The following is a 26,146-nucleotide window of genomic DNA, read 5'->3' on the forward strand; positions in this document are numbered from 1 at the left end:
CGCAAATCTGCCTATCCAAATCGGGATGGGGGGTTAAATGCTTTCATATCTCACTCAAAGGTTACACATGCGAGTTTCACATAAATTGCGTTTTCTTTTACTACCCTGAGATTAAATCGAAATAAAACAGTCAATAAGTTTAATAAAGATAGTCTTTTTCATCTATGTGCATGTCAGTGTCAAATTGAGGGTGCAATTCATTCCACTGCTACATATAAAGAGGAAGAAATCAGTCTTTTCCATTTATTATGTTTCATATACATCAATATTTCTTCAGCTGTAATACAAAAAAAGAAAAAGAAAAGTCGAAATCTGACAAAATTTACAAACAGGGCATGACCTTCAAATGCACATTGTGTTTTATATCCTTCTCAGTCAGTCACTCACTACTGCAGAGCAAACCATTTATAATAGCTCATTACTTTCAGTAGGCTATGAAAGCTTAACCAGACAGACTACTGATGTCCAGACATTTAGCATGACATAATGTCTTCCATTCCACTTCAGACAAAACAAGGACTGGAAAGGGGAGGAAAAAGGTGTTTCACTGTGAAATCTGATTTCAGACACAAAAACTTTGATACATTATGCCCAGTAAAACTCAGCTAACGTATGTTGGTATTCAAATTCTTATGTCTCATTGGACATGATGACCATGATGATGGCCTAAGGGCTTTTCAACAAGCGAAAAAGAAAAAGAAAATCAGATCATAAACAAAGTAAATGGAAATGTGAGAGCTCCTTAAGAGTCTTTTCTCCGAGGTAAACTTTCTTCTGAAATGCCTTTACAGTCCCACTGACACAACAGGCCCCAGAGGTCCCTTAGGTTAGAGCTGGGCAGTTCACTGACAGTCAGAGGAGCGCTTCCAAAACGGGACGAGGCAGAGTCCGTCACACACAAATGTTCAGAAAAGCCATTTCCCTGGCGAGTGCATTTTGTTTGAGCAATGTGCGACGCTTTCTAAGAGGCTGCAGACGACTGTAGCTTGTTGTTATGAGACCTACGGGATGCGGAGAGAGGGGTAAAGTTGAAAAGCTTTCACATTTATTTTATTGTTGCAGGTCACAATGTGATCGAACAGCAGTGACATAAACGGATGCAAAGGGGTCAGCAGAGGATCCTGCAGCCATGTTGGTGTAATTCACCGGGAATGCCTTTATTACTGATTAAGAACTACAAACTCAGGTTCTTTTGTGAAGTGAGGAATAGGGTGGGGCTTTGGTCCACTGAAAATTCATCACTTCCACAGACATTTTCTTGAACTGTTGACCATAAAATCCATAAAATAATGCTTTATAAAAAAAGGACTTCCGTTTTACAATGATTTAAAACATCCAAATAATCAAACACATAGTCTGTTAGATATCTCTTACTATCACTGTACATGATTAAAATTATGTCCATTCAAGATAACTGCCTAAGCCAAGGAGAAGTAACAAAACCTTTGATAAATATCTCATGATAAAATATGCAGCTTTATATATCTGGTAGATGACGTTATCCAATCCAACTCTGAAGTACAGTACGGTACATCAGACGAATAAATATTAATTAAGAACTAACATGCCTTTAACATCCCGCAGAGACAGCATAGCTGCTGCAATGGATTGTTTGTCGAGGCTGAGAGTTTGACTTGGTGAAATGATCAGAGAAAAGTAAAAGTACAAAATAAAATAAAAATAAAAATGAAGCATATCCCTTGATTACTTTATCAAAGCATGTCAACATGGCTGCCACTTTGTGATCATCACTACATTTCAAATTGACTGCATTTACATGTTTTTCTTTTTTGAAAGCACATTTGGTGTGTTGTGATTGTGTGTGTGTGTTATTTATTTGTTTAATAATCAGACATTTTGGCTGTTTATGAAACAGCAGCTTTCCATTTTGACTAGACCCCGGCATCCAGCTCAGACTCCGGCTAGATTGGCCGGCTTAAGAATCTGACAATCTGTAAGAAAGAGAGAATGGGATATGGCATAAATCATAGGGCATGCAGCAAAAGTGAACAGACACAAATGCAAGGTGATGCATGACAGGTATGTAAGCAGGCACAAACTGCCAGACAAGTTATGACATTGGAAAAATGTCTTAACATTTTGTCAGCTCTCTGGGTTTTAGTAAGGCTACACAACCTTAAAACCACAGGTAGATGCGACAGATAAAAGCTGAGACTAGTCTACAAACTACAGCACATTCCGATGCAAAATACCATGACCACATACACACTACTGCTGCTGACATGCTGCATAAGGTAAAAAGTGAATGATAGAAATGAATGCAAAACTGAGGGGTGAATTGGGGGGGGGGATAAACTGACACGTGGTTGGAGAAGGTTTGAATCAGCCATGGTCAAAGCCTTAAGAGTGGAGACAGAGAAAAGTGGGAAAGAGGAGAGAAACTTGGATCCTGGAGGGTCTGCAGTCACAGGAGCCCGGCACCTTACCTGCTCGCTTTGAAACCTTTCAGCTTCTGCACAAAGAAGCCTTCCAGAACCTCGGCACACTGGAAGAAGGGCGAGTCGTTGGGGTTGTAATAGCGGCAGTTGTCGAAGATTTTGGTCACGTCGGCCACAAACTCTGTGAGCTTCTGGTAATGTCGCTTCTGCAATCGGCTGTCCATTGTGGAAAAGTCTACCAGGCACACAGAAATATGTATGAGACGCAGTTATTTCTCTAAAATGTGCACATAACATTTTCTTATGAAGTCTAATGGATCAAACATGGATGGAAAGTGAAATTGTTTTTCCACATTTATTATCAGAAGTACAAAATAATCCATCATATAGTTCGCTTTGTCAAATGGCAACTGTTTGGAAAAAAAAATCAAGACAGAGAGAGATCTTTTGATAGTCATTATATGATGGAGTGTCTGTATCTTCATGCTTTGGCAACATTGACTAAACAAGTCCTTTGTTCTCCATGGCTGGTGTGGCTGCGAGGTGATCATCTGCAATCTGCTCTTACCCATTGGCTCCTTGATCACACGGTAATAATCAGGAGCATCGTTGGGATCCACTGGCTCAAGGAAGGGCCATGCCATTTTGTGAGACTGTTGAAATTACAAGAAATGGTTAGGCACAGAATGCTTTAAATCAATACGTGAGAGAGGGTGTAAATACTGTGCTTATATGAAAACTCAGAATCATCTTATTTACTTCACAAAACACACATTTATAGGCTATCTCCTGTGATGTCTTTGATTTTACCAATTTGTTTGTGTTGTTGTTTTTATTCTTTAATGCTTTTCTTTTTACCGTTTGGTAAATTTGATACCCTTTATATATTTTTCTGCCTTTTTATACAGTACTCTGCTTTTAGACAAGCACTATATAAAATGAATGATCATTGTTACTGTGTGAGCAATAATAGACTGCAACAGCAGACGATTCCACACCTGTAACGAACGTAATATTCTTTTCAACCCCTCGTAGTCTTTGTCAGTGAGCGGCGTGAGGACTGTCATGGCGTCTTCTGTCGACTGGCACTGTGGGCACAAGTACAAGTCTATGTGCGTGGCCTCACTCTGCATGATGCCCACGCAGCTCCCGTGGTACCAGTTCTGGCAGCGGTCGCAGCCAATGTAAAACCTGGGGGCGAGAATTGGGCAGAGTGAATAAACAGTGCACTGAAAAACCCTGATGAGATGGTCCAGACTCAAAGAATCACTCATCATGAAGGATATAACAGATTTCCTACATCTTTTCCTTTTTTCATATACAGTATTAATATACACAAATACACAACACATATTACAAGATATGAAATGACACTATAGGTCTAAAGCTACAATGATGACTTCCCCCCATACCAAGCCGAGCGTATTCTATGATCAGGTTTTGGACAATTATGTACTGTTAGTGTTTGAGGAGCCCTACTGTGATTCGTCGTATGGCGTGCGGCAGATGCAGTACAGCTCTTCGTTGCTTGCTCCCTCCTGGCCACGTTTACAGTCATTGCACACAAAGTCCTCCAACTTCTTGGCCTCTTTCTCGGTGATGCCAACACACGCGCCATGGAACCAGTTAGAGCACAGGTCGCAGCCTATGTAGAACCTGAGAGGAAAGTACCTTTTTTAGTTTGTCATCTCACCGAAATTGAGACGATGCGGTTATCACTCTCTGTGTGCTTCACAGTGTAGTCAAGTGGATTGAAATACACTTACTTTGACTCGTCGTAGGCTGTTTTGCAGACGCAGTACAGTTTGGTGTCCTTCTTGTGATCTTTTGAGGTAGTAGAGATAGTCTTCTTCTTCTTGTGTTTTGAAGAGGTGGGATCTTCATCTCTGTCCCCATCTCTGTCCTTCTCTTTGTCCCTGTCCCGATGTCTGTCCCGCTCTCGCTCTCTCTCTCGTTCTCGCTCTTTATCTCGGTCTCTATATCTGTCCCTATCCCTGTCCCGATCCCTATCCCTGTCCCTATCTCGGTCCCGCTTCTTGTCCTTGTCACGGTGCCTGTCCCGATCTCGGTTTCTGTCTTTCTCTCGCTCCTCGTCCCTCTTACGTTTGTGGGACGAGGAGGGTGGTGAGGTCACCGTGTGGGAGGAATGCGTAGAGTGAGAAGAATGGGAGGAGTGGGAGGACTGGGAGGACTGGGAGGCTGCCTTGGCGGCGGCTGCAGCTGCGGCTGCCTGGGCGATAGCAGCTCGGGCCTTCTCCTTTTCTTTCTGGAGCCTGGCTATGTCTCGCCTCAGCTCCTCCTGAGAGGGAAATGAGCACACACACACACACACCGAATGAGTTATACAGTACTTAGAAACAACTCTCATATAATACAATAAAATAGTGAAGATGTGGGAGAGCATTCCCTTGGCATATATCTCAGACTGCATTCCGAAAGCGGTGTCTGATACAGACTAGTTCAGTATGGACATTTGCACCTACTCTATAGCCATATCCATATGCTGACCTGTACTTGCAGCTGCAGCTCTTTGTCCAGCAGGGCCCTCTTCTTCAGGATCTCGGCCTTGAGCTGCTCCTTGTGCTTGTAGAGCAGTGCGGTCAGCTTGGTTGCATTCTGCTTGGAGCGCTTCTGCTCCACCACCTCCTCCTTCTTCCTCTTCTTAGCTGCCTGCTTCTCATCCTTCTCAATCTTGTCCAGGATGTACTTCATCACCTGGTTGCACACGATCATCCTGCCAGAGGACAGCAGAAGGTTAGGTTAGTCATAGAACTACAGTACTATCAGCATTGCCTGGAGCACTGTTTGCAGATGTGAGGGGCGCAGGTACATTTATTTGGATATTTATATAATGATGGACAATTGTGCTTTTAAGCTGTTTGGGGGGATTCATTTACATTCTTTTTAGATTTGTCTAGCTGAGGCAATGACCTGTAGAGGGTATGCACGTGACGTCACAGAGTCAAAAGTCACTGTGGGGTCACGGCCACTGAGTGGCAGCATTAACGGTCAGCTTGAATGCAGTAATCAGCCTAGATGACACCTGCCAAATGTTTTGCCACTCAGTCCCAATTGAGGGGTTGTGTTCCAGTGGGAAAGTGAGTCAGTGTATACCCTCTATAGAGGGTATACAACTATAGTCTATACAACCAACTACCACCTGTAGCAAGTTTACAAAAGCTCAATAGTTCTGCGATATGCCTTTTTCACAGCAGCCATTTTGTGACTAAAAGGCAGGAAGTAACACAGGATTAATTAGGGTTTCCAACTTCCAGTCCATTTAGGTGTTCCAGTGCTGGGGTGTTTACCCTGCCTTTTAGACACAAAATGCCATTTTGGCTGTGAAAAAGGGCCATTACAAAGACCCAAACCTCTGGTTCTCCTCTCGCTCAGCTGCAGCCAGGGTCTTTCTTTGCTTCAACTGTTCTGCTGCAGCATTCTGTTTTGCTGTAGTCTAGATAGAGAAACAGAGACAGAGAGAGAGAAAATACATATATATCTCAGTTGATGTGGATTGCTTTTTTAAATGACACTAAGCATCACAGATAATACAGATGTAGTAATATATCAATTATCATGAGTTACTCTTTTTGAGACCCACCTGTTTTTGGATGCCATCCCCAGGGCTGGTGGCCTGCAGGTTCTGCTCTTTCTGCTCCCTTTTGGCTTCCTGCTGCTGTTTCTTCTTCTTCGGTGGTGGTGGTGGTGGTGTTGGTGGTGGTGGTGGTGGTGGTGGTTGTTGTTGTTGCTGCTGTTGTTTTTGTTGTTGCTGTTGTTGCTGCTGCTGCTGTTGTTGCTGTTGTTGTTGTTGTTGTTGTTGCTGCTGCTGCTGCTGTTGTTGTTGGTCCCGGAGCTGCTGCATCCTCTGGAGCTGCTCCTGGACACTCGCTTGCGCCTGTATGGCCACCATGTTCTGGATCTGGTGGGTCTGTACATGGCCCCCGGGCTGCTGGATCTGAATAGGCAGCTGCAGCTTGATCTGCTGGGGAACTGTACCACCCTGCTGTGCCTGTGCCTGGATCTGGGCTTGGATCTGGGCTGCAACGTGGGGCGGGAGGGCTGAGAGCAGCTGGACTGGTTGTTGGAGGCCTGGAACAGTGATCAGCTGATGCCTGATTGGAGACTGGACCTGGATCTGGGGCTGGCCTTGAAGTTGAGCTTGGTTCTGAGGCTGGAACTGGACTTGGAGCTTGGCTTGGACTTGGGGTTGGGCCTGGACTTGAAGCTGTGGCTGGACCTGCGTCTGTTGCTGGAATTGAACTTGAACATGGGGCTGGGTTTGGACTTGAGTTTGAACCTTTGACTGAGCATGGACCTGGAGTTGCTGCTGGGCCTGAGGCTGTGGGTGAATCTGGCTCTGTTGTTGGAACTGAACCTGGACCTTGGGATGGAGTTGGGTTTGGATCTGTGGCTGGAGCTGAGTTTGGATCTGAGACTGAACCTGAGGCTGTGCTTGAACTTGGGGTTGGATCTGGGGCTGTTGCTGAGCCTGGATTTGCGTCTGTGGTTGAAACTGAACTTGTATGTGGGGGTGGTATTGAGGCTGTACTCTTGATTGGAGTTGGACCTGGGGCAGGGTTTGGTTTTGAGTTTGAGGCTGAACCTGAGGCTGTGCTTGAACCTGGGGTTGAGGTTGGACCTGGGTTTGTTGCTGAGCCTGGGTTTGCGCCTGTGGTTGAAACTGAACTTGTACCTGGGGGTGGTATTGAGGCTGTACTCTTGATTGTAGTTGGGCCTGGACCTGGGGATGGGGCAGGGTTTTGTTTAGAGTTTGAGACTGAACTTGGGGCTGTGCTTGAACCTGGGGTTGAGGTTGGACCTGGGGTTGTTGCTGAGCCGGGGTTTGCGCCTGTGGTTGGAATCGAACTTGTACCTGGGGGTGGTATTGAGGCTGTAGTCTTGATTGGAGTTGGGCCTGGACCTGGGGCTGGGGAAGGGTTAGGTTTTGAGTTTGGGCTTGGGGCGGTTGCGGAGTTTGTGGCTGAATTTGTGCCCGTGGCTGAAATTGGACTTGGACATGGGGGTGGATTTGGGGTTGTGCTTGGCCCTGGAGATGGGCTTGGGGTTGAATGTGCGGCATTTGTTGGGCATGACCATGGGGCTGGACCTGTATCTGGGCACGGATTTGAGCTTGAGGCTGGGGTTGAATTTGAGTGTGGGCCTGGGGCTGCAGTTGAGTGTGGGTGGGTCTCACTGTGGTCACAATAGAAGATACAGGTACAGCCTTCATATGGACCTGCATTGGTGAGACTGGCATTTGAGACACCTGCTGCATGGGTACAGCAGCAGCATGCTGGACATGTGCTTGAGGTTGAGGGGGAAGAGTAAGAGGTGAATGTGTGGAGACTGATACAGAGGCAAGGGCAGAGGCAGGTATAGTGGCAAGAGAGGACAGAGGGGCCAGGGCAGGGGGCTGAACAGGAGCTGCAGCCTGTTGGGCTGGCTGGACTGGAGCCTGGGCTTGAGACAAGGCAGGCGTCCAAACATGAGGCTGAGCTGCTCTCTGTGCCGTCAGAGCTACAAGAGGAGTGAGAAAGAAGAAAGAAGTGAGGAATTAGTGCCATTTAATTTGAAACAAGTCAAATTGCAATTACAGTACAAAGGTTACAGGACTATTGCACAGAACAAAGTCAGTAAAACAGGGTCATCGTGGTGGTCTGTGCGTGTTGTTTGGGGGCGTTCTTACCGAGCACTGACGGTGTTGTAGAGGTGGCGGTGACTGGTGTGACAGCAGCATTGGCCATTGTGGCATGGACAGGGACAGGAAATGTGGCTTGGAACTGGGCCAGAGCTTTGGCTGGGGAAGGGAGCACAAATTGGGTGGGGGCAGCAGCTACACCAGGAGCAGAAAGTGGAGCAAGAGCAGGGGCAGGTGTAGGAACAGATACAGGACCAGAGACTGGCATTTGGGCCAGGTATGTAGTGGCTGCTGTGGCAACAACTTGGGCAGGAGTGGAGACTGGGGCTGGGGCTGGAGCTGCAACCTGCATTTGGGCTGAGGTTGGGGCAGCGGTAGGGGCAAAGACATGTGTTCGGGCCTGGTTTGAGGGTGCAACTTGTCCTGGGAAAGGTACAGATGTCACAGCTTGGGTGTGTGCAGGGGCTGAGGCGAAGACTTGAGTCATGGTTGGCAATGGGCCTGCAACTTGTTTTGGGGCAGGCACGGGGGCAGCTATTTGGGTTTGCACAGGGGAGGCTGGGGCAGAAACTTGCATTTGGGTCAAGGCCTGGGCTGCTGGGACTGGCAGAGGGGCTGTAACCTGGGTTTGGGCTAGGGCAGAGGGAGTGGTCTGGACATGTGCAGGGACAGTGACTTGGACTGGTGTGGCCATAGGGGGTTGAGTGATCTGGGTTTGGGCTAGGGCAGAGGGAGTCATCTGGACATGTGCAGGGGCACTGACTTGGACTGGTGTGGCCATAGGGGGTTGAGTGGTCTGGGTTTGGGCTAGGGCAGAGGGACTCGTCTGGACATGTGCAGGGGCACTGACTTGGGCTGGTGTGGACACAGCGGGTTGAGCGGTGTTGGGCAAGATGGGTTTTGGGGTGGTAGAAGTGGTGGGTGATGAGGGTGAGGTTGATGAGCCTGGGGGCATGGGTGTGAAAAGGAAACGCTGTATCTGGCCACTTGGCATGGCTGCCTGCATAAGCTGTTGACCGGGGCCAGGGATGACCGTTACCCCCTGTGGAATTATTTGCAGCTGGCCTTGGGTCTGTCCTTGGCCCTGGATGACCACTGTCAGACCTGGGTTCCCCTGCGTACAGAAGAAATCACACCTTCAGCTCCTACTACACAGACACTTTGTTACACGGGAGGAGCAAATATGTTTGTTTATACAGGGGAGGGGCGGGGATAATAGATGTTCTCACCTGAGCACCCTGCGTTAGCTGCATAATAGAGGTTCTCCTCACCTGAGCACCCTGCGTTAGCTGCATAATAGACGTTCTCCTCACCTGACCATGTTAGCTGCATAATAGACGTTCTCCTCACCTGAGCACCCTGTGTTAGCTGCATAATAGAGGTTCTCCTCACCTGAGCACCCTGCGTTAGCTGCATAATAGATGTTCTCCTCACCTGACCATGTTAGCTGCATAATAGACGTTCTCCTCACCTGAGCACCCTGTGTTAGCTGCATAATAGAGGTTCTCCTCACCTGAGCACCCTGCGTTAGCTGCATAATAGACGTTCTCCTCACCTGACCATGTTAGCTGCATAATAGATGTTCTCCTCACATGAGCACCCTGTGTTAGCTGCATAATAGAGGTTCTCCTCACCTGAGCACCCTGCGTTAGCTGCATAATAGATGTTCTCCTCACCTGACCATGTTAGCTGCATAATAGACGTTCTCCTCACCTGAGCACCCTGCGTTAGCTTAGCTACATAATAGATGTTCTCCTCACCTGAGCACCCTGCGTTAGCTGCATAATAGATGTTCACCTCACCTGAGCACCCTGTGTTAGCTGGATAATAGACACTCTCCTCACCTGAGCACCCTGTGTTAGCTGCATAATAGACGTTCTCCTCACCTGAGCACCCTGTGTTAGCTGCATAATAGAGGTTCTCCTCACCTTAGCACCCTGCGTTAGCTGCATAATAGATGTTCTCCTCACCTGAGCACCCTGTGTTAGCTGCATAATAGAGGTTCTCCTCACCTGAGCACCCTGCGTTAGCTACATAATAGACGTTCTCCTCACCTGAGCACCCTGCGTTAGCTGCATAATAGATGTTCTCCTCACCTGAGCACCCTGTGTTAGCTGCATAATAGATGTTCTCCTCACCTGAGCACCCTGCGTTAGCTGCATAATAGATGTTCTCCTCACCTGAGCACCCTGCGTTAGCTGCATAATAGATGTTCTCCTCACCTGAGCACCCTGCGTTAGCTGCATAATAGATGTTCTCCTCACCTGAGCACCCTGTGTTAGCTGCATAATAGATGTTCTCCTCACCTGAGCACCCTGTGTTAGCTGCATAATAGACGTTCTCCTCACCTGAGCACCCTGCGTTAGCTGCATAATAGATGTTCTCCTCACCTGAGCACCCTGTGTTAGCTGCATAATAGACGTTCTCCTCACCTGAGCACCCTGCGTTAGCTGCATAATAGAGGTTCTCCTCACCTGAGCACCCTGCGTTAGCTGCATAATAGATGTTCTCCTCACCTGAGCACCCTGCGTTAGCTGCATAATAGATGTTCTCCTCACCTGAGCACCCTGTGTTAGCTGCATAATAGACGTTCTCCTCACCTGAGCACCCTGCATTAGCTGCATAATAGAGGTTCTCCTCACCTGAGCACCCTGCGTTAGCTGCATAATAGATGTTCTCCTCACCTGAGCACCCTGCGTTAGCTGCATAATAGACGTTCTCCTCACCTGAGCACCCTGCGTTAGCTGCGTCAGCTGGGCCATAGTCAGTCTCACTTGGCCCTGCTGAGGTCTGCTGGTCTGGGAGGCGGGCGGAGGGGCGGCGGGGGGCTGTCCAGGTGCTGGGGTGGCTGCGCGGGGTGACGGGGCAGCACCTACCGCTCTCTGGCCTGCAGTGGTCTGCACAGGACTGGTACCAGACACAGCTGTTGATACAGGCGGGCCACGGATCATCTGGCTCAAAGTCTGCTGAGGCTGGCCTGGAGGGGGTGGAGGAGGGAGCATGAATGGCAGAAAGACAAGAATTTAATAAGGCAGCACAGATAAAAACAAGACAGGCAAACAGCAGTCGGATAGTTACTGCAGCACAATTCAAACCAAATGAACAGCCAAAATTATCAACGTAGGGTGAAAAAATCAAGTGCACATTCAGCTCATACAAAAGAAGAAAAAAATATTCTGTAGAGAATAGAGAGAGAATAAAATATAGAATAGAATAGAATAGAATAGAACCAATCTATTGGTGGACAGAATACCTTGTTGAGCCACCACTGGACTTCTGACCATGGCTGTGCCCACAGTAGCACCTTGTGTAGGTGACTGGATCGTAGTCATGCCCGGCCGTATCTGGCCTCCTGCTGGGATGACCTGGAACAGAGAAGCAGCAAACAGATAAGTGAAAATACTACATAGAGATATACTCCCTCAGAATCCAAACTAAACAGATAAGTGAAAATACTACATAGAGATATAGACCCCTTATACGACTACGTCACACTGACATCATGCAGCTGGCTGGAGGCAGAAAGACAGAGTCCGCGCAGCCCTGGCAAGTATCTGCGGCTGGAAAACTAGACGAGCTAGACATGTCTTCGTGTTGTGCAGTGCGATGCCAGAATCGGAAAGCTAATACCGTAAATTCCGGACTATAAGGCGCACCGGTGTATAAGCCGCACCTTCAAAGTTGACTATTTTTTTCTTATATAAGCCGCACCGGACTATAAGCCGCGGGTGTTTTAATGTTTTTTTTTTTTTTTTTTTTTTTTTTTTATTGTGTTTTAATGTTTAATTACCATATGTAATGCTCCCATTTATTAACATTTCAACAAAACAACATAACACAACACCACCTGTGTTGTTATTTACAGTGCACACAGTGTCATACAGTGTCATACAGTGTCATACAGTGTCATACAGTGTCATACAGTGTGGTGAAAAGAGGGCAAGAGAGGAAATTAAAACAGAAGTGGCTTTATAGTTAGAAAGAGTGCTAAAAAAGAGAGATTTTTTTTTTTTTTTTTTTTGGAAAAAATCCATAGATAAGCCGCACCGTTATATAAGCCGCAGGGGCCAAAAAACGGGAAAAAAGGTGCGGCTTATAGTCCGGAATTTACGGTAATTGTAACCGAGTATTCGGGTCCGCCTATTCACACTTGGTTAATAAAATAATAAACGATAGAGCCAGGCTGTAACGTTATAACAAGCTTCACCTAATTCTCCCCACATATCCTGTTCTACGGCAACGCTCGAGGGAACATACACAGCCTCGCATACACACGCAATAGAACACAACACAACACTGAACAGTCTGTTACACTATCAACAAAGCAAGGACTAAAGTTTTACCGAATCTAGTCAACTCATACTCCTTTTAATGCTAACCGTAGGCGTCTTTGGTTGCAAGCCGAAAAAGGAAATAATTAAAAATGCCTGACTTTGCAGTGCTCATTTCATATCAGGTAAGCTGTAGCTGTAGGCTGCTAACAGCCACATCGCTCGGTTAGTTAACAACCAAGTAACGTTAAATAATGTCATTATTGAGTTGAACTGATTGGAACGAGGACATCATTAGAAATGCCCGACTTTGCAGTGCTCATTTCATATCAGGTAAGCTGCCTGTAGCTGTAGGCTGCTAACAGCCACACCGCATCGCTCGGTTAGTTAACAACCAAGTAACGTTACATAATGTCATTATTGAGTTGTGTGCATTATCAACATAACAATATATCTTTGCAAGTTACAGAATAACTATCTACGCTATGTATTGCTGGCCACTCTAGGCTTGGCCATTTCTTCTTGTCTTTTATCCATTGACACAGCGCCAGTGCATATGGGTCTATAAGACGTATCCCATTAACCAACGTTAATTTCGATGCATAACATTGCTTATCACTTGGCGATAAGCTGTTGTAGTAAGCCGAGAACTGCATTTTAAAACTAAAATCTAACTGTGTCGCAGATGGGCGCAGAGCAGTCCTGACAGCGGCGGCTTTTGCACAGCTGTGTCTGTCAATGCCGGCTTTTTACCTCCTTGATGCGCGCGCAGCTCCAATGTTGACAGCTGTATAAGGGGTCTATACTCCCTCTCAGAATCCAAACTAAACAAACAGATGAGTGAAAATACTACAGAGATATACTCCCTCAGAATAATACTACATAGAGATATACTCCCTCAGAATAATACTACATAGAGATATACTCCCTCAGAATAATACTACATAGAGATATACTCTCTCAGAATCCAAACTAAACAAACAGATAAGTGAAAATACTACATAGAGATATGAGACATAGAGTAAAGAGGCTGACAGTGACAAAAGCCACTTTTACACAGAGATCCCGCAATATTGCTGTTATGAAGGCCCGCAACGAGTGCTGCGTTGCATTTTACAGACATGCTTTTACACAGCGCGAGGAGGCATTCTAGCATGATGTTCTATCGTTGCCATGGAGATGTAAACTAGCACTGATCAGAGGGGATATCCTCACCTACGAGTTACAGAGGGATTTATCAGACGCACACAAAAAAGCCTACCTGCTTGTGTGGATTGTTTTCAGGAGAGACTGACAGAGAGGGAATCCTCAGACCACGACTCACCAGATGCAGACGCACGATAAAATAACGGAGCATTCCTCCTGGCGCCCCTGTTGCAGTCATGGATTAGATAGGCTACTTATTTTTACTTTCACTTATGCCTTTCCCCTTTTTATTGCTGTGACGGCCGTAACGTCAAATGTATTGTAATATTCCTATGGAGTTATGGATTTGTTGGGATATAGGCTATTTAGTAGGCTATAAATGCACAGGAATACTATAGTTGTTTTTCGGAAGGGAACATGCACAAACGAGACTGCAGTAAACAGCGATTATCCCCGTTCGATCCGCCTTCCCGCAGGTTACACTTTTAAACAGACGTTGATTCGGGGCTGATACTACCTCCACTGCCGGAACGAAAGGCGTAACAAAATTATTCCGTCCTGGTGACTTTTAAACAGGAGGTGAGACGTAATGATGGCGCAGTGATGGCGGCTTTCACAGGCTGTGTAAAACAGGCATCTGTACCTGTTGCTGAGTGGTTGAGGCAGAGCTGGTGGCTCTGAGGTTGATGTTGCCAGTGGTGGGATGTAATGTGCTGTATGTCCGCAGATTAGCAGGAGGGCCAGAGGGGAAAATGCCCAGGACTTTCTGCTGCACCACACCTGTTGAGGATAAAATTATGAATGAGGAGAGCAGCGAACACATCTTGGGCACACTGCTTTTTTTTTTTTTTTTTTTACAAAAGCTTACGAGTCTTTTGGCTCAGGGACAAAGGAATTTGGAAAATCCATTAAAAAATGCATTTTTACCTTTGAAAAGCTTTTGTACTCAGTACTTGGTAACAGTAGTTTAAAGACAACTCAGAGAATCAAAGTGGTCAAGACAGCTGCTGGAATAATAAAAATGAACAAAATGACTATGGATCTAACGTGGTCAAAGTACGGTAGTCTCTTCTTCCTACTAATTTCCCTTAAAAAAAGAAAAAAGTGGAGCATCATCCATGCACAGTGTATCGCTACTTTATCACAAGATGGAGTTCTGCATCTCACATGACAGTCCTTGGTCTTCATCACATTGCGCCAAGAAGCAATTAAGCGCGAACCAACCGAAACGGGCGATGACACTCTTGCTTCCTACCTCCGTGCGTGTCGGGCATGTTGAGCGTGACAATCTTGCTGTTAGCAGGCAGCGTAAATTTGGCGGCAAGGACTTGGCCAGCCACGGTCACTGGGCCACCAGCGATCTGGAATGTTTGCCCTGAGGTGGGGATGCTGCTAGCCATGGTGGCCACCGAGTCCGTGGAGGCTGCAAGACACACCATGCCACCTGCAGTCACGCATACCCAAAGGGCCACCACAACAGCCAGTCTACAGCTGTGGTGTCCACTGGAATGTTTGGGTCAACCAAGGGGCTGTGGTATTGAAAAATTGGGAGTGGAAATGTATCATGTGATTTAAACTCACAGAAGCTCCCATGTATTCCTCTAGAATCCAAATAACTAAAAAAGAATCATTTAAAACCTGGTTCACAGGAATGTGAGTGGACACCACGAGCCACAAAGTTGTTTTGGCAAACTGGTTACATTTACCAATATAGGCAACTGACACAAAGAAATTAAAGGTTGTGGGGGAGAAATCATGCCAATGATTGACCTTTTACAAAATCTTTTTCTACGACGACGACGACGACCAAGAATCGAAGAAAAAGAAAAATGGGAAACCCAAAAAAATTGTTCTAGCCACTAACTCGTTTGTGTCTGTCTAACAGAACATGAAGGACGAGAAATCACATAACTCACTGGAAAACAAACAAACAAAAAACCTCACAAGACATGATTTCAGATGGACTTGAGATACATTTAATCCTCCTTGTCATCCTCCTGCTTACCTGAGCCGTTGTTGGGCTGACCCTGGTTGACCCAGGAAGCAAAAGACTGTTGGAAGTTCTTGTCCCTTCCAGTTTCCCGGAAGGAAGCTGGTGGTGAGCCCAGTTTAGAGGCCAGGACCATCTTGGTTCCAGATGGGATCTGGCCTGTCTTCTGGCTCGTGGAGGCTGGGGTGCTGGGGGTGCTGGTGGAGGAAGTGGTTGTGGTCACACCCGTTTTGTGGTGCTCAAGGCGTTTCTAAAACAAAAGGTCCCAAAGGGGTTAGACAGAGGTATGCTTGGGTAACAATGAGCATGTAGAATATCACTATAGCTAGTATAATCCATCAATGAGCTAAATTACGGTAAGTTGGAAGATACAATTAAAATACAGTGTAATATATGAAGACATGAAATGATTTTGTCTTTGTTTTTGTGCTTATGGTCCCAAAAGCACTGAGCACACAACTACATTTTTGTTTTAATAATAAAGGGAAATGGGGCAACATGCAATACATAATAATAATAACAAACAACATGCATTAGAGCCCTAATCAAAAGATATTCTGATGAGGCCATTCATTAAGCTAATTAATGCACATGGGTGGTATTAATATAAACACAATATTTTAAATAATGAATCAGTTTCATGAATGTAGTTTCATGAAGAATCTTTTGTGGAACTGTAAGTTGCGCTGGATAAAGGTATTGGCCACAAGTCATGTTATTTTTTGGCTCATTCTTTAATTGGAAAGCTACAAGTTTGATCTCCACATGCGGCAATGTGTCTTTGTATCAACTGTTGAAATTTCCTTGAGCAAGGCACTTTTTCACACTGACATTGTAATTGCTCTGGTTGAATGCCTAAAATACTAAATGTACAGTGCTGGGCAAAAGTTTCAAGCACATGTAGAAAAAAAATTCTGTCAAGCAAGATCAAAAAATTACTATAAAGAACAGTCTACTGACACTATTGCAGAAAACAAATAATTAAACATCTAAGACAAAATTTATATGAAAAATATCAGGTGTCTTTTGCACAGTAGTACTGTATAAAATGTGCAATGTTGCTACCTGCTGAGCAGCCTGTCTGGCCTGCTTTAGCTGACTCTCCAGGTGGGCCTTGACATCCTCTGCCGTCGTCTTCACACTACTGCCCGTCTTAGAGGGCTCTGCGCCATGGGACTTTTCCTTCTCCACCCTGCAACACAAAGGCAAATGTGGGAAACTGCAGCATCCAAGCACATACTATGACCCCCCCACACCCACCCACAAAATGGAAAAGAGACAGAAAAGCCCTTGTGACATTTAGTATAGTGTTCCGCAAAACAGTGTTGTTATGGAGCCCAGGGCAGATGTTTGTTTTGTCTTTCTCACTTTTCTGACTTTTCTGCAAAGGCCTTAATCTCCCAAAGCTCCAGCTCCTCTTCAGCCACCCACGTCTCCAGCTCAATAGGTCCAGTCAGCTTGGCTGGCTCCTTCTTCTTTGGCCTCAAGTTGCTAGAGCGCAGGCCTTTCCTCTGGGGAGTGGGGGTCTCTACTCAAGGAGAGGGAGGAAACACAAGAGAGACAAACACAATGTTCATCACTAAAAATAATGTTGCAGCAAGTTCTCAGGCCAGGGTCCTTGGTCATGTTTCCAATGGTAATTTTTATTACCGTAAATTTCGGACTATAAGCCGCGGCTTTTTCCCCGTTTTTTGGCCCTGCGGCTTATATAACGGTGCGGCTTATCTATGGATTTTATCAGCTAACGGCCGCTCGGGGACCTCCAAAATCTATGGATGTTGGTATGAGGCAGAACGAGAGCAAGACAGACATTACGAGAGCGAGACCCTGATTGGATGATGTTGCAAAAAATGTGCCTCGCGACCTGATTGGAGCACTGTGCCACTACGCTCTCTCAGCCACTACAGTAAAACACCCTCCCTCCTCCCTCGCTCCGGGGGGAAAATGGCAGCGATTGAGCCTGAAAGACAGTCTGAATGAAATTGAATGTAACATTCCCAATTCTATGTATTACATTCTAAAAAACTAACGGCAACATTTTGGAAGGCTAAGCCACACAACTAGCTCGTTGTAATCTAACATCATGCTTCAAAAGATGGAGAACTGGCTGTGTTACGACGATGGCGGCGAGAAGAAGAAGGAAAGAAGGAAATCGAGCAGCAGCACGTAACCTTGGCATCAGGGTGTTGACACAGAGAGCAGACGGCCGAGGTGTGTCCACCGTTCAGATCCGACTGAAGGCCAAAACAGTCGCCACCGAAATGAAAATTGAACATTTTAGAGGTGGACCATCCTGGTGTTTCAGATTTATGAGACGAAAGGGACTGTCCGTCAGGGCGCGGACGACTGTGTGTCAGCAACTCCCTCCCGACTACCAGGAGAAAATTACAAACTTCGGCGAATTCACACAAAGAAAGATCAAGGAATATTCCATCGGACCGGAGCAGATCATAAATATGGATGAAGTGCCTTTGACGTTCGACCTGCCTCTCACTAGGACTGTTAACAAGAAAGGTGAATCGTCCATCACGTTGAGAACCACAGGTCACGAGAGAACGAATTTCACTTGTGTTCTTGGCTGCACAGCATCTGGAGTAAAGCTCCCGCCGATGGTGATTTTTAAGCGTCTCACAATGCCAAAAGAAAAGATCCCCAGCGGGATATGCTTGTTTTGTTGAAATGTTAATAAATGGGAGCTTCCCCAAACAGCCATCTCTTTCCCGACAATCCCCTCTGTGCACGAACTAGGGCTGCACAATATTGGAAAAAACTGACATTGCAATATTTTTTTATTCTGCGATATATATTGCGATATGAAAAAATACAGGAATTTTCACCAAAAGTCTTGAATAGGTCTATCAAGCCTTGCTCACTTAAGAAGGTGGCCTAGTGGGTAACGTGCGCGGTTGACGTAGTAGGAGGTTAGTGTGTTTTTAGCCACAGACAGGGTGAGTTGCAGGATCCTAAGTGAGTAAAAGTACTATAGTTAGTAGGAAAAGAGCTTAGAACGTCACCGAGAGGGCATGCATTACTGTATGTTATCAGTTAATTTACCTTACTTGACATTGCACGCTCTGCGATGTGACTATTGCGCATGTGCACATTGCGATGACGATGCTGAAACGATATATTGTGCAGCCCTAGCACGAACCCTTACATATGGTAATTAAACATCAAAACACCCGCGGCTTATAGTCCGGTGCGGCTTATATATGTAACAAACAGGCAATTTTGCTGCTGCGGCTTATACTCAGGTGCGCCTTATAGTGCGGAAATTACGGTACATTTTATTTTTTCTTGCATCGTTACTAAGGCTGGGTATTGGTACTCAATAACGTTAAGGTATTGACCGAAATACCGTAACCCAATACCAAGTAGTATCAAAATTCTCCAGTCAAACGATACGTGTGCATTCCGTCCTTTTTGTATAAAGATTTAGAAAAAGAAAGACTTTTTATATGGTTTTGCTCTCAGCTAATCACCGTAAGCGAATGAATGCAACATGTGATTTTCCCATTACCACATCAGCTGCAGTACAACCCATAGTCTGTGGTGGTGACGTCGTATGTGATGGAGTTAGCAGTTCAACAAAAAAGGGGAAAAAATATTGAATAAAGTACTCTATTGGTATGGGTATCACTGAGAATTTCCGTATTTCAGTTTGTAATCCGTATAACATTAGTCCGGCTCAAATAAATACCGGCGGTCATCAATTTTAAATGCCTCTTCCATATTCTATAAATCAAATCAAATATTCAGCCACAACTTACAAAATCATTCAGCTACGGCTATCTGTTACCCCCCAAACAAAGATGGCGGTTCCCAGTCCCAGCTTCCCGCCCCACCACAGCTGACTTCTGGCAAAGGAAGCTTCTATCTCTACCAATGTGACTCCAATACCCAGAGTGCCTTGCGGCCCGGAGAAAGCCGAGCTCCCGTTGGAAATTATATCTCTATAATAATGTCACGATGGAATAATCTGATCATGTCAGTGGTAAAAACAAGCTTGGTAGTACAGTGGGGGCATGTGGGAAAAGTAAAAACAAGCTTGTTCAGTACAGTGGGGACATGTGGGAAAAGCGGCTGCCGACTGAAGCAACCTAGGTCAATAATGCACCAATTTCTAAAATTTCTGCTCACATGACTTAGTTATACATATAAACAAATATGAAAATAGGGTCCAGGTTGAAAAATACAGAAATTCTCCTTTAAGGGTACTGGTATTGGTACTGGTATCGTAATTTTTTAAACGATACCCAGCCCTCCGCGTTACTCTATGAACCTTTCTCTTTTACCTTTGGGAGTAGTGCCTCTGTTGCCGAGGGGACAGATGGTCTTCCTGATACAGTATTCTGAGCGTATGCCATAAGGCCCCACATCTCTTCGTCTGATGATCTCTGTTGTAATGACGTCTGTGTCTGTGGTTTCTGTGGCGAGAATCAAACATTATATCAGTAAAATGGTTTAAAACAGTAATTGTCTGACACTTTATTGTCATATTACTACTAGCATCCATGGCTGACACTGCAAGCATATTTGATTAGTAATCCAATTTGGAACCATTTCTGTCTTTAGGTATGAAGTGAACTTGTATATCTGTCAGCAATATGTAATAACTCGATCTGTGTACTGTAGCACCTTTCTTAACAATAATCATTCAATAGCTTGTTAAGGCCAAGTGAAAGCAAAATTCAGTCTACTGAACTCCCAAGATAAAGCTGTGGTGGCATGATGACAGCAATAACAAGCTGTTAAATGCAAGTTTACAAAAGCGAGTTTTGAGTTTGGTGATAGGACAGGTTGTTTAGCTTATAATATTTTTGCTGACAGGTTGCTCTAATTTTGGGTACCTGAATGCAAATGCTTAATCACCTTTTCTCTTCAACATTTACATTGGACCAGTCAAAAGCTTCATCTTGATCTGATCCAAGAATATGCTTTCATGTAGGGAGATAAAAGCTCCGTCATGTTAGCCTGGTGCTGAGACAATTATCGCTTTAAAAATAAGCAGTCTATTAAAAACAGGTTTGAATTGAACTGGAAATCAACGTTAAGAAAGAACCTTCAGGCACTGGTATAGAGAGAAGAGTCAAAAGCAGGGAAGTGGCCCAGAAAGGGGAAGAGGAAGATTTGGCATTATCTCACCTTTGCGAGTGATCCCTGCATTAGCAGAGGGCTTGATAGCCATGTCATCCCACCTCAGGCAGGCCCACAGCAGTCTCAGCATCAGGCTGACCCCTGCCAGTGACCTCACAGTCTGGAGACGGTACCTGAAGGGGACACAGAAGTCAGTGAGCAGAAGCAGTGCAACGAGTGTCTTGATATGCACATGGTATTCAAGGGAATTACTCATGTACAAATGAAAGGCTTCATCAGGATATGCAGCTAATAAGCTGTTTCTAACCATTTTTAAACACTGGTAACAGATGCTGCTGTGTACATGAACCAAAACAAAATTGCCTTGTAAACAGAACAGTGCCAAAAGACTTCAGACAGATAATACCATCAACAATGGGATATGGTGTTTGCATGCCTCAGTATCCTAGCTCAGTGGTTTTCAAGGTGGTGGCTAGGGGGGTGCATGGAACATGCTAAAAAATAACGAATAATAAAAAAGCTTGCAAATACAATTTTTCATGTGGCAGGAAAGGATTCAATTATATTTGTCAATACTACAGTATATAAAAAAGAATATATCTTCCTAATTGCCTGCCAGTGGGAAAAAAAGTCATCACATTCATTGTCATTGTTGACCTGCCCACGGTTCAAACCACAACGTTGCTGTTGCTATGCTACGGAGATTTGCCCCTGGTGTGGATAATAGTCTGGAACAATGTTTATAATGGAAAACAAAAGTATTGAATATGAAGAAATTAAAAAAGATTTGATACAAATGTATACAGTATATGTAATTATTATGCTATTACATTAATAAAAGTATGGAAATATATTCACAAGCATATACATCATATTTCATTGTAAGAATAGCTTATCTTGGCTATTGTATATAAAATGTACAAGTACCAACTCTTATGCATCCCAAATAATGACTATAATAAAGGAATATGAATGCTTAAAAAGGCCTACTCAGGTACATTTGTTACAAACCTCCATGTGATCCCAAAGGTGGGCCTGGGTGAGGGGTAGGGCCATATGTCCAGGGCTGGCTTGGCGTTGTAGTTGAAGATGGGCACTTCTCTGATGGCCGCTCTTCTCGCCAGCCTCTTCAGGTCATCATTGGGAAGGACAAAGATGCTCTTCTTGCTGCTCTTGGTAACAAACTTGCGGTAGGACGGCAGGGCGGTGCCCGAGCGCGCCTTCTTGGATTTGGAGAACCTGAGCAGGCTGACCGGGTCACTGGTGGAATACTCTTTACTAACCGTCATGGAGCTAGACTTTGCTGAACTGGAGAGGACCGTCTTGGTGTCTGTAACCGCTGGTGTGACAACGCTTTTGGTCTGCTTGGAGATGACTGCCCTGGGGGTCGGGGAGCTGAGCTGGGTGGCTGTGGTTTTGATGGTGGTGGAGACTGCACTGCTTTCTACTGAAGAGGTCACAGAAGGCTTAACACTGCTGCTGGATCCCTCAGATGTCTGCGCCACTGTGGTACTAATAGTGGTGGTGATGGTCCCTTGAGTGACAGTCTTCTGACCTTCAGTACTACTGCAATTGTCTGTACTGTTGTGGCTCAGGCTGGAAGGGGATGCGGGTGGAAGCTTACTGGAGACCATCTCTTCCTTGTCCATGGGCACTTCCTGGTTCTTATTTGTTACCATAGCGTCACTTAACGAAGAGTCTCCCTTCTCTGCCACATGGTTCTCTAATTTTGGGACCTTCAAGGGAGGTGGATGATCTATGCTGGACACATCATTCTGGGATAGGCTCCCATTCATCAGAGATTTGGCAGGCTCTTTCTGAGGTACAGCTTTTATCTCACCTTGGATTCGATTTGTCAGGTCCGAGTTGTCCTTTGAGTCTACAGGAGCAGTGACCACAGCTTGCCCATTCACCTGCACTGGACTGGTTTTGCTTTGGTCCACCTCCATGCTGTCTGTGGCTTTCTGTCCACTGCCTTGCTCAGTTTCCTCATACCCACGCTTCTTAGCATTCTCTCCTGCTCGAGCCACCTCTGGTTTGAGAGGTTTTTCTGTACCTTCTACCGCCTCTGATATACAGTCATTTTTACTGTTGAGCTCAGTTCCTGCTTGGGAGGCTCCATTCACCTCTTTATGAGCTAAGGTCTCCCCACCGTTCCCCTGCACAGCATGTGCCTCTGTCCATGTGCTGTGGTTGGGCCCCGGGGATTCTGTGGAGTCTAACTTGACATCCACTTTGTCTGTCTCAGTCTTTGTCTGGTCTTGGTCAAAGTTGAGCTTTTGAACCACCAGGTCTTTCAGTGATGGGCCTGCCTGCCTCTCTTCTATTCTAGCACACAGGGTCCCTGCAGGCTCCTGTTTGGCTGCTGCAGAGCCTTCAGTCTTGACGGCGGCAGGAGGTTTCGCCATTTTGGACTGTTTCAGCCGCTCCAGCCTCTGCTTCTCCTCCAAGGTGAATTGTTTGACCCGGCGCTCCAACAGCCCATCCAGTTTGGAGGGCTTTACCTTCTTCTTATAAGCTGTGCGCAGCTGGAAGCCTTCGCTGACGTTCACAACATCATAGTTGAAGGGTTTCGATGCCAAGTTCTCCTCCTTGGGTTCTTCGACTCCCTGCTTTGGTTCTTCCTTCACAGGCTGGCCAGCAGGCGAGGAAGGGCTTTTCTTGTCAACATTGTCTAAGACGGAGAGAGTCAGAAGAATCAGTGGATGATAGGAGCAAAAATGATGACACTTTTAAAAGCAGTTTCTTGGAAGCATAGATCAATTAATTTGAGTTCAAGTGAGATTGGAAATGGATTATGCACTCACAAACAAGCAAAGCAAGCACAATCCAAGAGTGTAATTGTAAGAGAAAGATCATTTTAATTCCATCGCCTACCTTTCTCTTCACTGGAAGAAGCAGTTTCTGGGTGGGGATCAACCTCCATTTTTTCATCAGTCTTCTCTTCCACATTGTTTCCCTCCTCCTTCTTCATGATGCTTTCCTTCTCTTTTGCAGTTGGTCCCTCCTCCGAGGAAGAGCACTGAGATGACACGGTGCTGGGTGCTTGCTCCTCGTCCTGATCCACAGTGCTGGGTGCTTGCTCCTCGTCCTGATCCACAGTGCTGGGTGCTTGCTCCTCGTCCTGATCCACAGTGCCGGGTGTTTGCTCCTCGTCCTGATCCACAGTGCCGGGTGCTTGCTCCTCGTCCTTACAGACCTCCTCAATGCTTTGAGTCGTCTGCTTCTCAGCTTCCACCAATTCTTTCTGCTTAGTTGTGCTAGCCCCTGCATCTTCCGTATTCATTTTAGCTGCTGTGAAGACAGTGAATAAATCAGTAATGCCCAAACTCCCAACAGCAAGAGTATAAAATGAGGAAAGCAAAACCAATAACAGTGGAAAACTATACCGGCTCAGCCCTTACCCTCCAGTTCTTTGCGGTAGGTTACATTTGTATTCCCCGGTAGCTTGGGAACAAAACGTGGCACATGGGTCTTACTGACCCAGCTCCAGCCTCCATACCCAGTCACTCTGTACTCCTCTCCCTTCTGCTTCCACACCTAAGTAGATAGAAACAGGACATAATTAAGCCTTCAGATGAAGAACCACAGAAGTCCACTGAACACCCACCTCAAGTCAATACAGATATTACAATTATTATTACTTTCAAAGAACAGAATGCGCTGTGTTCCTGAGAGAGCAGAGCAAGATTTTTGACTTTACCAAATACTAAAGGTTAAAAACATTTCTAATTTAAGTATGAGCAACATGTTTCAAATGGGGTTAAGTAGTTAGGAACAACATGAACAGCAGACAACATACCAATCATGTTTTAATCATGTATGGATAGGGATGAAACCATAACCGGTTTTAATGATAACCGTGATAAAATTCCTTACGATAATCATGATAAAATTCATTACGATAACCGTACGCTTTGAAAAACATGGTAAATACTGTCCATCATCAACCAAAGTTGGCAACCGTCTCCCAGATGCAGACGCGCAGCCTTGGAGAAATGATTTGGGTCTGAGTTTTCAATATACAACTCTGTGAAATTATTTCTGTGAGTGTATTAGTACTTTTTGAACATTTTCGGCACATTTTAGCAATACCGTGATAATACTGATAACCGTGATCATTTTCGTCACTACAATTGTGATATGAAATTTTCATATCGTTTCGTCTATGTATGGAATTCTCTACTGGCTTTCGAAGCTTTGATCTAGTTGTACTATATCACAGGAGGAGATGGATGAAAGATGAAAGCTGTTGTCTTACCTGGTGTTTGATGGGGATGGTGTACTTCACCCAGGTGGCCTGCTGCAGTGTCTCCTCATCCTCCAGCTTTTTCTCTCGCTTCTTCACCTTCTCTTTGTCCTCCCTCTCCATGGAGGTCATGCGATGTAGCCTGAAGGGGAAAAAAAGGTATTAAAAAGAAAATGAATAACTTATGATCAAATCAGCAAAGTAGTGACTCTGTGGCTTGTTTGGTCAGCAACACTCCAGCCATTGTGAACCGTGTTGTTGGGCATCTCTGTACACACCGAGAGCGACCGTAATGTTATCTGTTCAAAGCAGAGGTGATGGAAAGGCTGCGGTTATCACTGGTTCAATGAGGCAAATGATAATTAGCAGAGGCGCCTCTAAAAGAACCATTTCTGTCAATGTTATGGAAAGCAAACTATGTGCTAATGTGTTCAATTGCATTTGGTACCCAACAGCTGCTCATAAATGATGTCTCATTGCCGATCAACCATCTCTGCAGCTGGTGTCATCCCCGATTACCTTGTGTGTCCAAGAGAATCCTTCCACACAGGCAGCGTGACCACTGGTTTAATGGCACACTCCAGGATGGCCAGGGCCAAGGCAAATTCCCGGGCTTTGCTGCACATTTGGACTGCTTTGTTCCAGTTGGACCTAGGAAAAGACACAGGCATACGATTCAATGTGCAACACAGCGACTGACTGTCTGACTTTCTTCTGTAGCGCTTTGCCACATTTGAAAGTCAAAACGCTTCCAAGAGGCAAATAGCACCCCGAGAATCCTCACAATGCGTATTGATCCTGGAGTCTGCATCACAATGACTTCAGTATTCCTTGACTGCGCTACAACCAGAGGACACACGTACACCCACCAACTTCTGGAATCATCCTCCCTTGCTGAAGCATTCTTGAGCAGTGACAAGTGAATTTCCCTACTGGCATTACAGCAAGAATCACATCACTGTGTTTTTATTGAAGAGTCTGCTCTGAGCCATACCTGTGCGAGGCCCAGTTAGGGTGCATGAACGGTCCGGGGATGTTGGTCTCCAGCTGGACGATGGTGAGACGCAGGGTGGAGACGGTCAGGGCCCTCGAGCCGTGGATGGAGCCGTTCCATTTGAACTCGGAGGCCGTGGTCAGGCTGAACTTGTGGGAGAGGTGGCGTCTCTTGTCGTGGTCCTCGCGGTGCTGATGCTTGTTGAGGGCCAGGACGTTGGTGCTGTACTGGTTGTGGTAGATTCGGTATTTGCCCTCCTGACCCAGTTTGAACAGGTTGTTGGAATTGGTCTTGGTTGCAGGGTCCTTTCTGACAATGCTGGGACGGGAGGCGTCAGCGTCGGCGCGTATGGGAGATGACTG

The 26,146-nt window shown here is 45.6% G+C and overlaps 1 protein-coding gene across 1 annotated transcript in view; it reads right to left on the reverse strand.

The window, feature by feature from the left end:
* Nucleotides 1-229: 229 nt before the first annotated feature.
* The window catches only part of bptf (bromodomain PHD finger transcription factor), a gene marked incomplete at its 5' end in the record, with an annotated part of 41,776 nt that continues 15,859 nt past the window's right edge, over nucleotides 230-26,146 (reverse strand). The window contains 25 exons of the mRNA XM_083650032.1: nucleotides 230-1,001; nucleotides 2,448-2,634; nucleotides 2,968-3,052; nucleotides 3,398-3,590; nucleotides 3,879-4,055; nucleotides 4,166-4,698; nucleotides 4,908-5,133; nucleotides 5,771-5,853; nucleotides 6,001-7,916; nucleotides 8,086-9,151; nucleotides 10,764-11,014; nucleotides 11,291-11,402; nucleotides 14,098-14,234; nucleotides 14,710-14,877; nucleotides 15,460-15,694; nucleotides 16,510-16,636; nucleotides 16,822-16,972; nucleotides 19,740-19,871; nucleotides 20,590-20,714; nucleotides 21,553-23,215; nucleotides 23,419-23,835; nucleotides 23,946-24,081; nucleotides 24,803-24,932; nucleotides 25,310-25,441; nucleotides 25,785-26,143. Of these exons, the coding sequence (XP_083506158.1) occupies nucleotides 962-1,001; nucleotides 2,448-2,634; nucleotides 2,968-3,052; nucleotides 3,398-3,590; nucleotides 3,879-4,055; nucleotides 4,166-4,698; nucleotides 4,908-5,133; nucleotides 5,771-5,853; nucleotides 6,001-7,916; nucleotides 8,086-9,151; nucleotides 10,764-11,014; nucleotides 11,291-11,402; nucleotides 14,098-14,234; nucleotides 14,710-14,877; nucleotides 15,460-15,694; nucleotides 16,510-16,636; nucleotides 16,822-16,972; nucleotides 19,740-19,871; nucleotides 20,590-20,714; nucleotides 21,553-23,215; nucleotides 23,419-23,835; nucleotides 23,946-24,081; nucleotides 24,803-24,932; nucleotides 25,310-25,441; nucleotides 25,785-26,143 (8,781 nt within the window). The 3' untranslated portion in view covers nucleotides 230-961. The remainder of the gene's footprint in view (nucleotides 1,002-2,447; nucleotides 2,635-2,967; nucleotides 3,053-3,397; nucleotides 3,591-3,878; nucleotides 4,056-4,165; nucleotides 4,699-4,907; nucleotides 5,134-5,770; nucleotides 5,854-6,000; nucleotides 7,917-8,085; nucleotides 9,152-10,763; nucleotides 11,015-11,290; nucleotides 11,403-14,097; nucleotides 14,235-14,709; nucleotides 14,878-15,459; nucleotides 15,695-16,509; nucleotides 16,637-16,821; nucleotides 16,973-19,739; nucleotides 19,872-20,589; nucleotides 20,715-21,552; nucleotides 23,216-23,418; nucleotides 23,836-23,945; nucleotides 24,082-24,802; nucleotides 24,933-25,309; nucleotides 25,442-25,784; nucleotides 26,144-26,146) is intronic.

Source organism: Poromitra crassiceps (genome assembly GCF_964638095.1).
Source record: "Poromitra crassiceps genome assembly, chromosome: 13".
In the NCBI taxonomy this organism is placed as follows: domain Eukaryota; kingdom Metazoa; phylum Chordata; class Actinopteri; order Beryciformes; family Melamphaidae; genus Poromitra; species Poromitra crassiceps.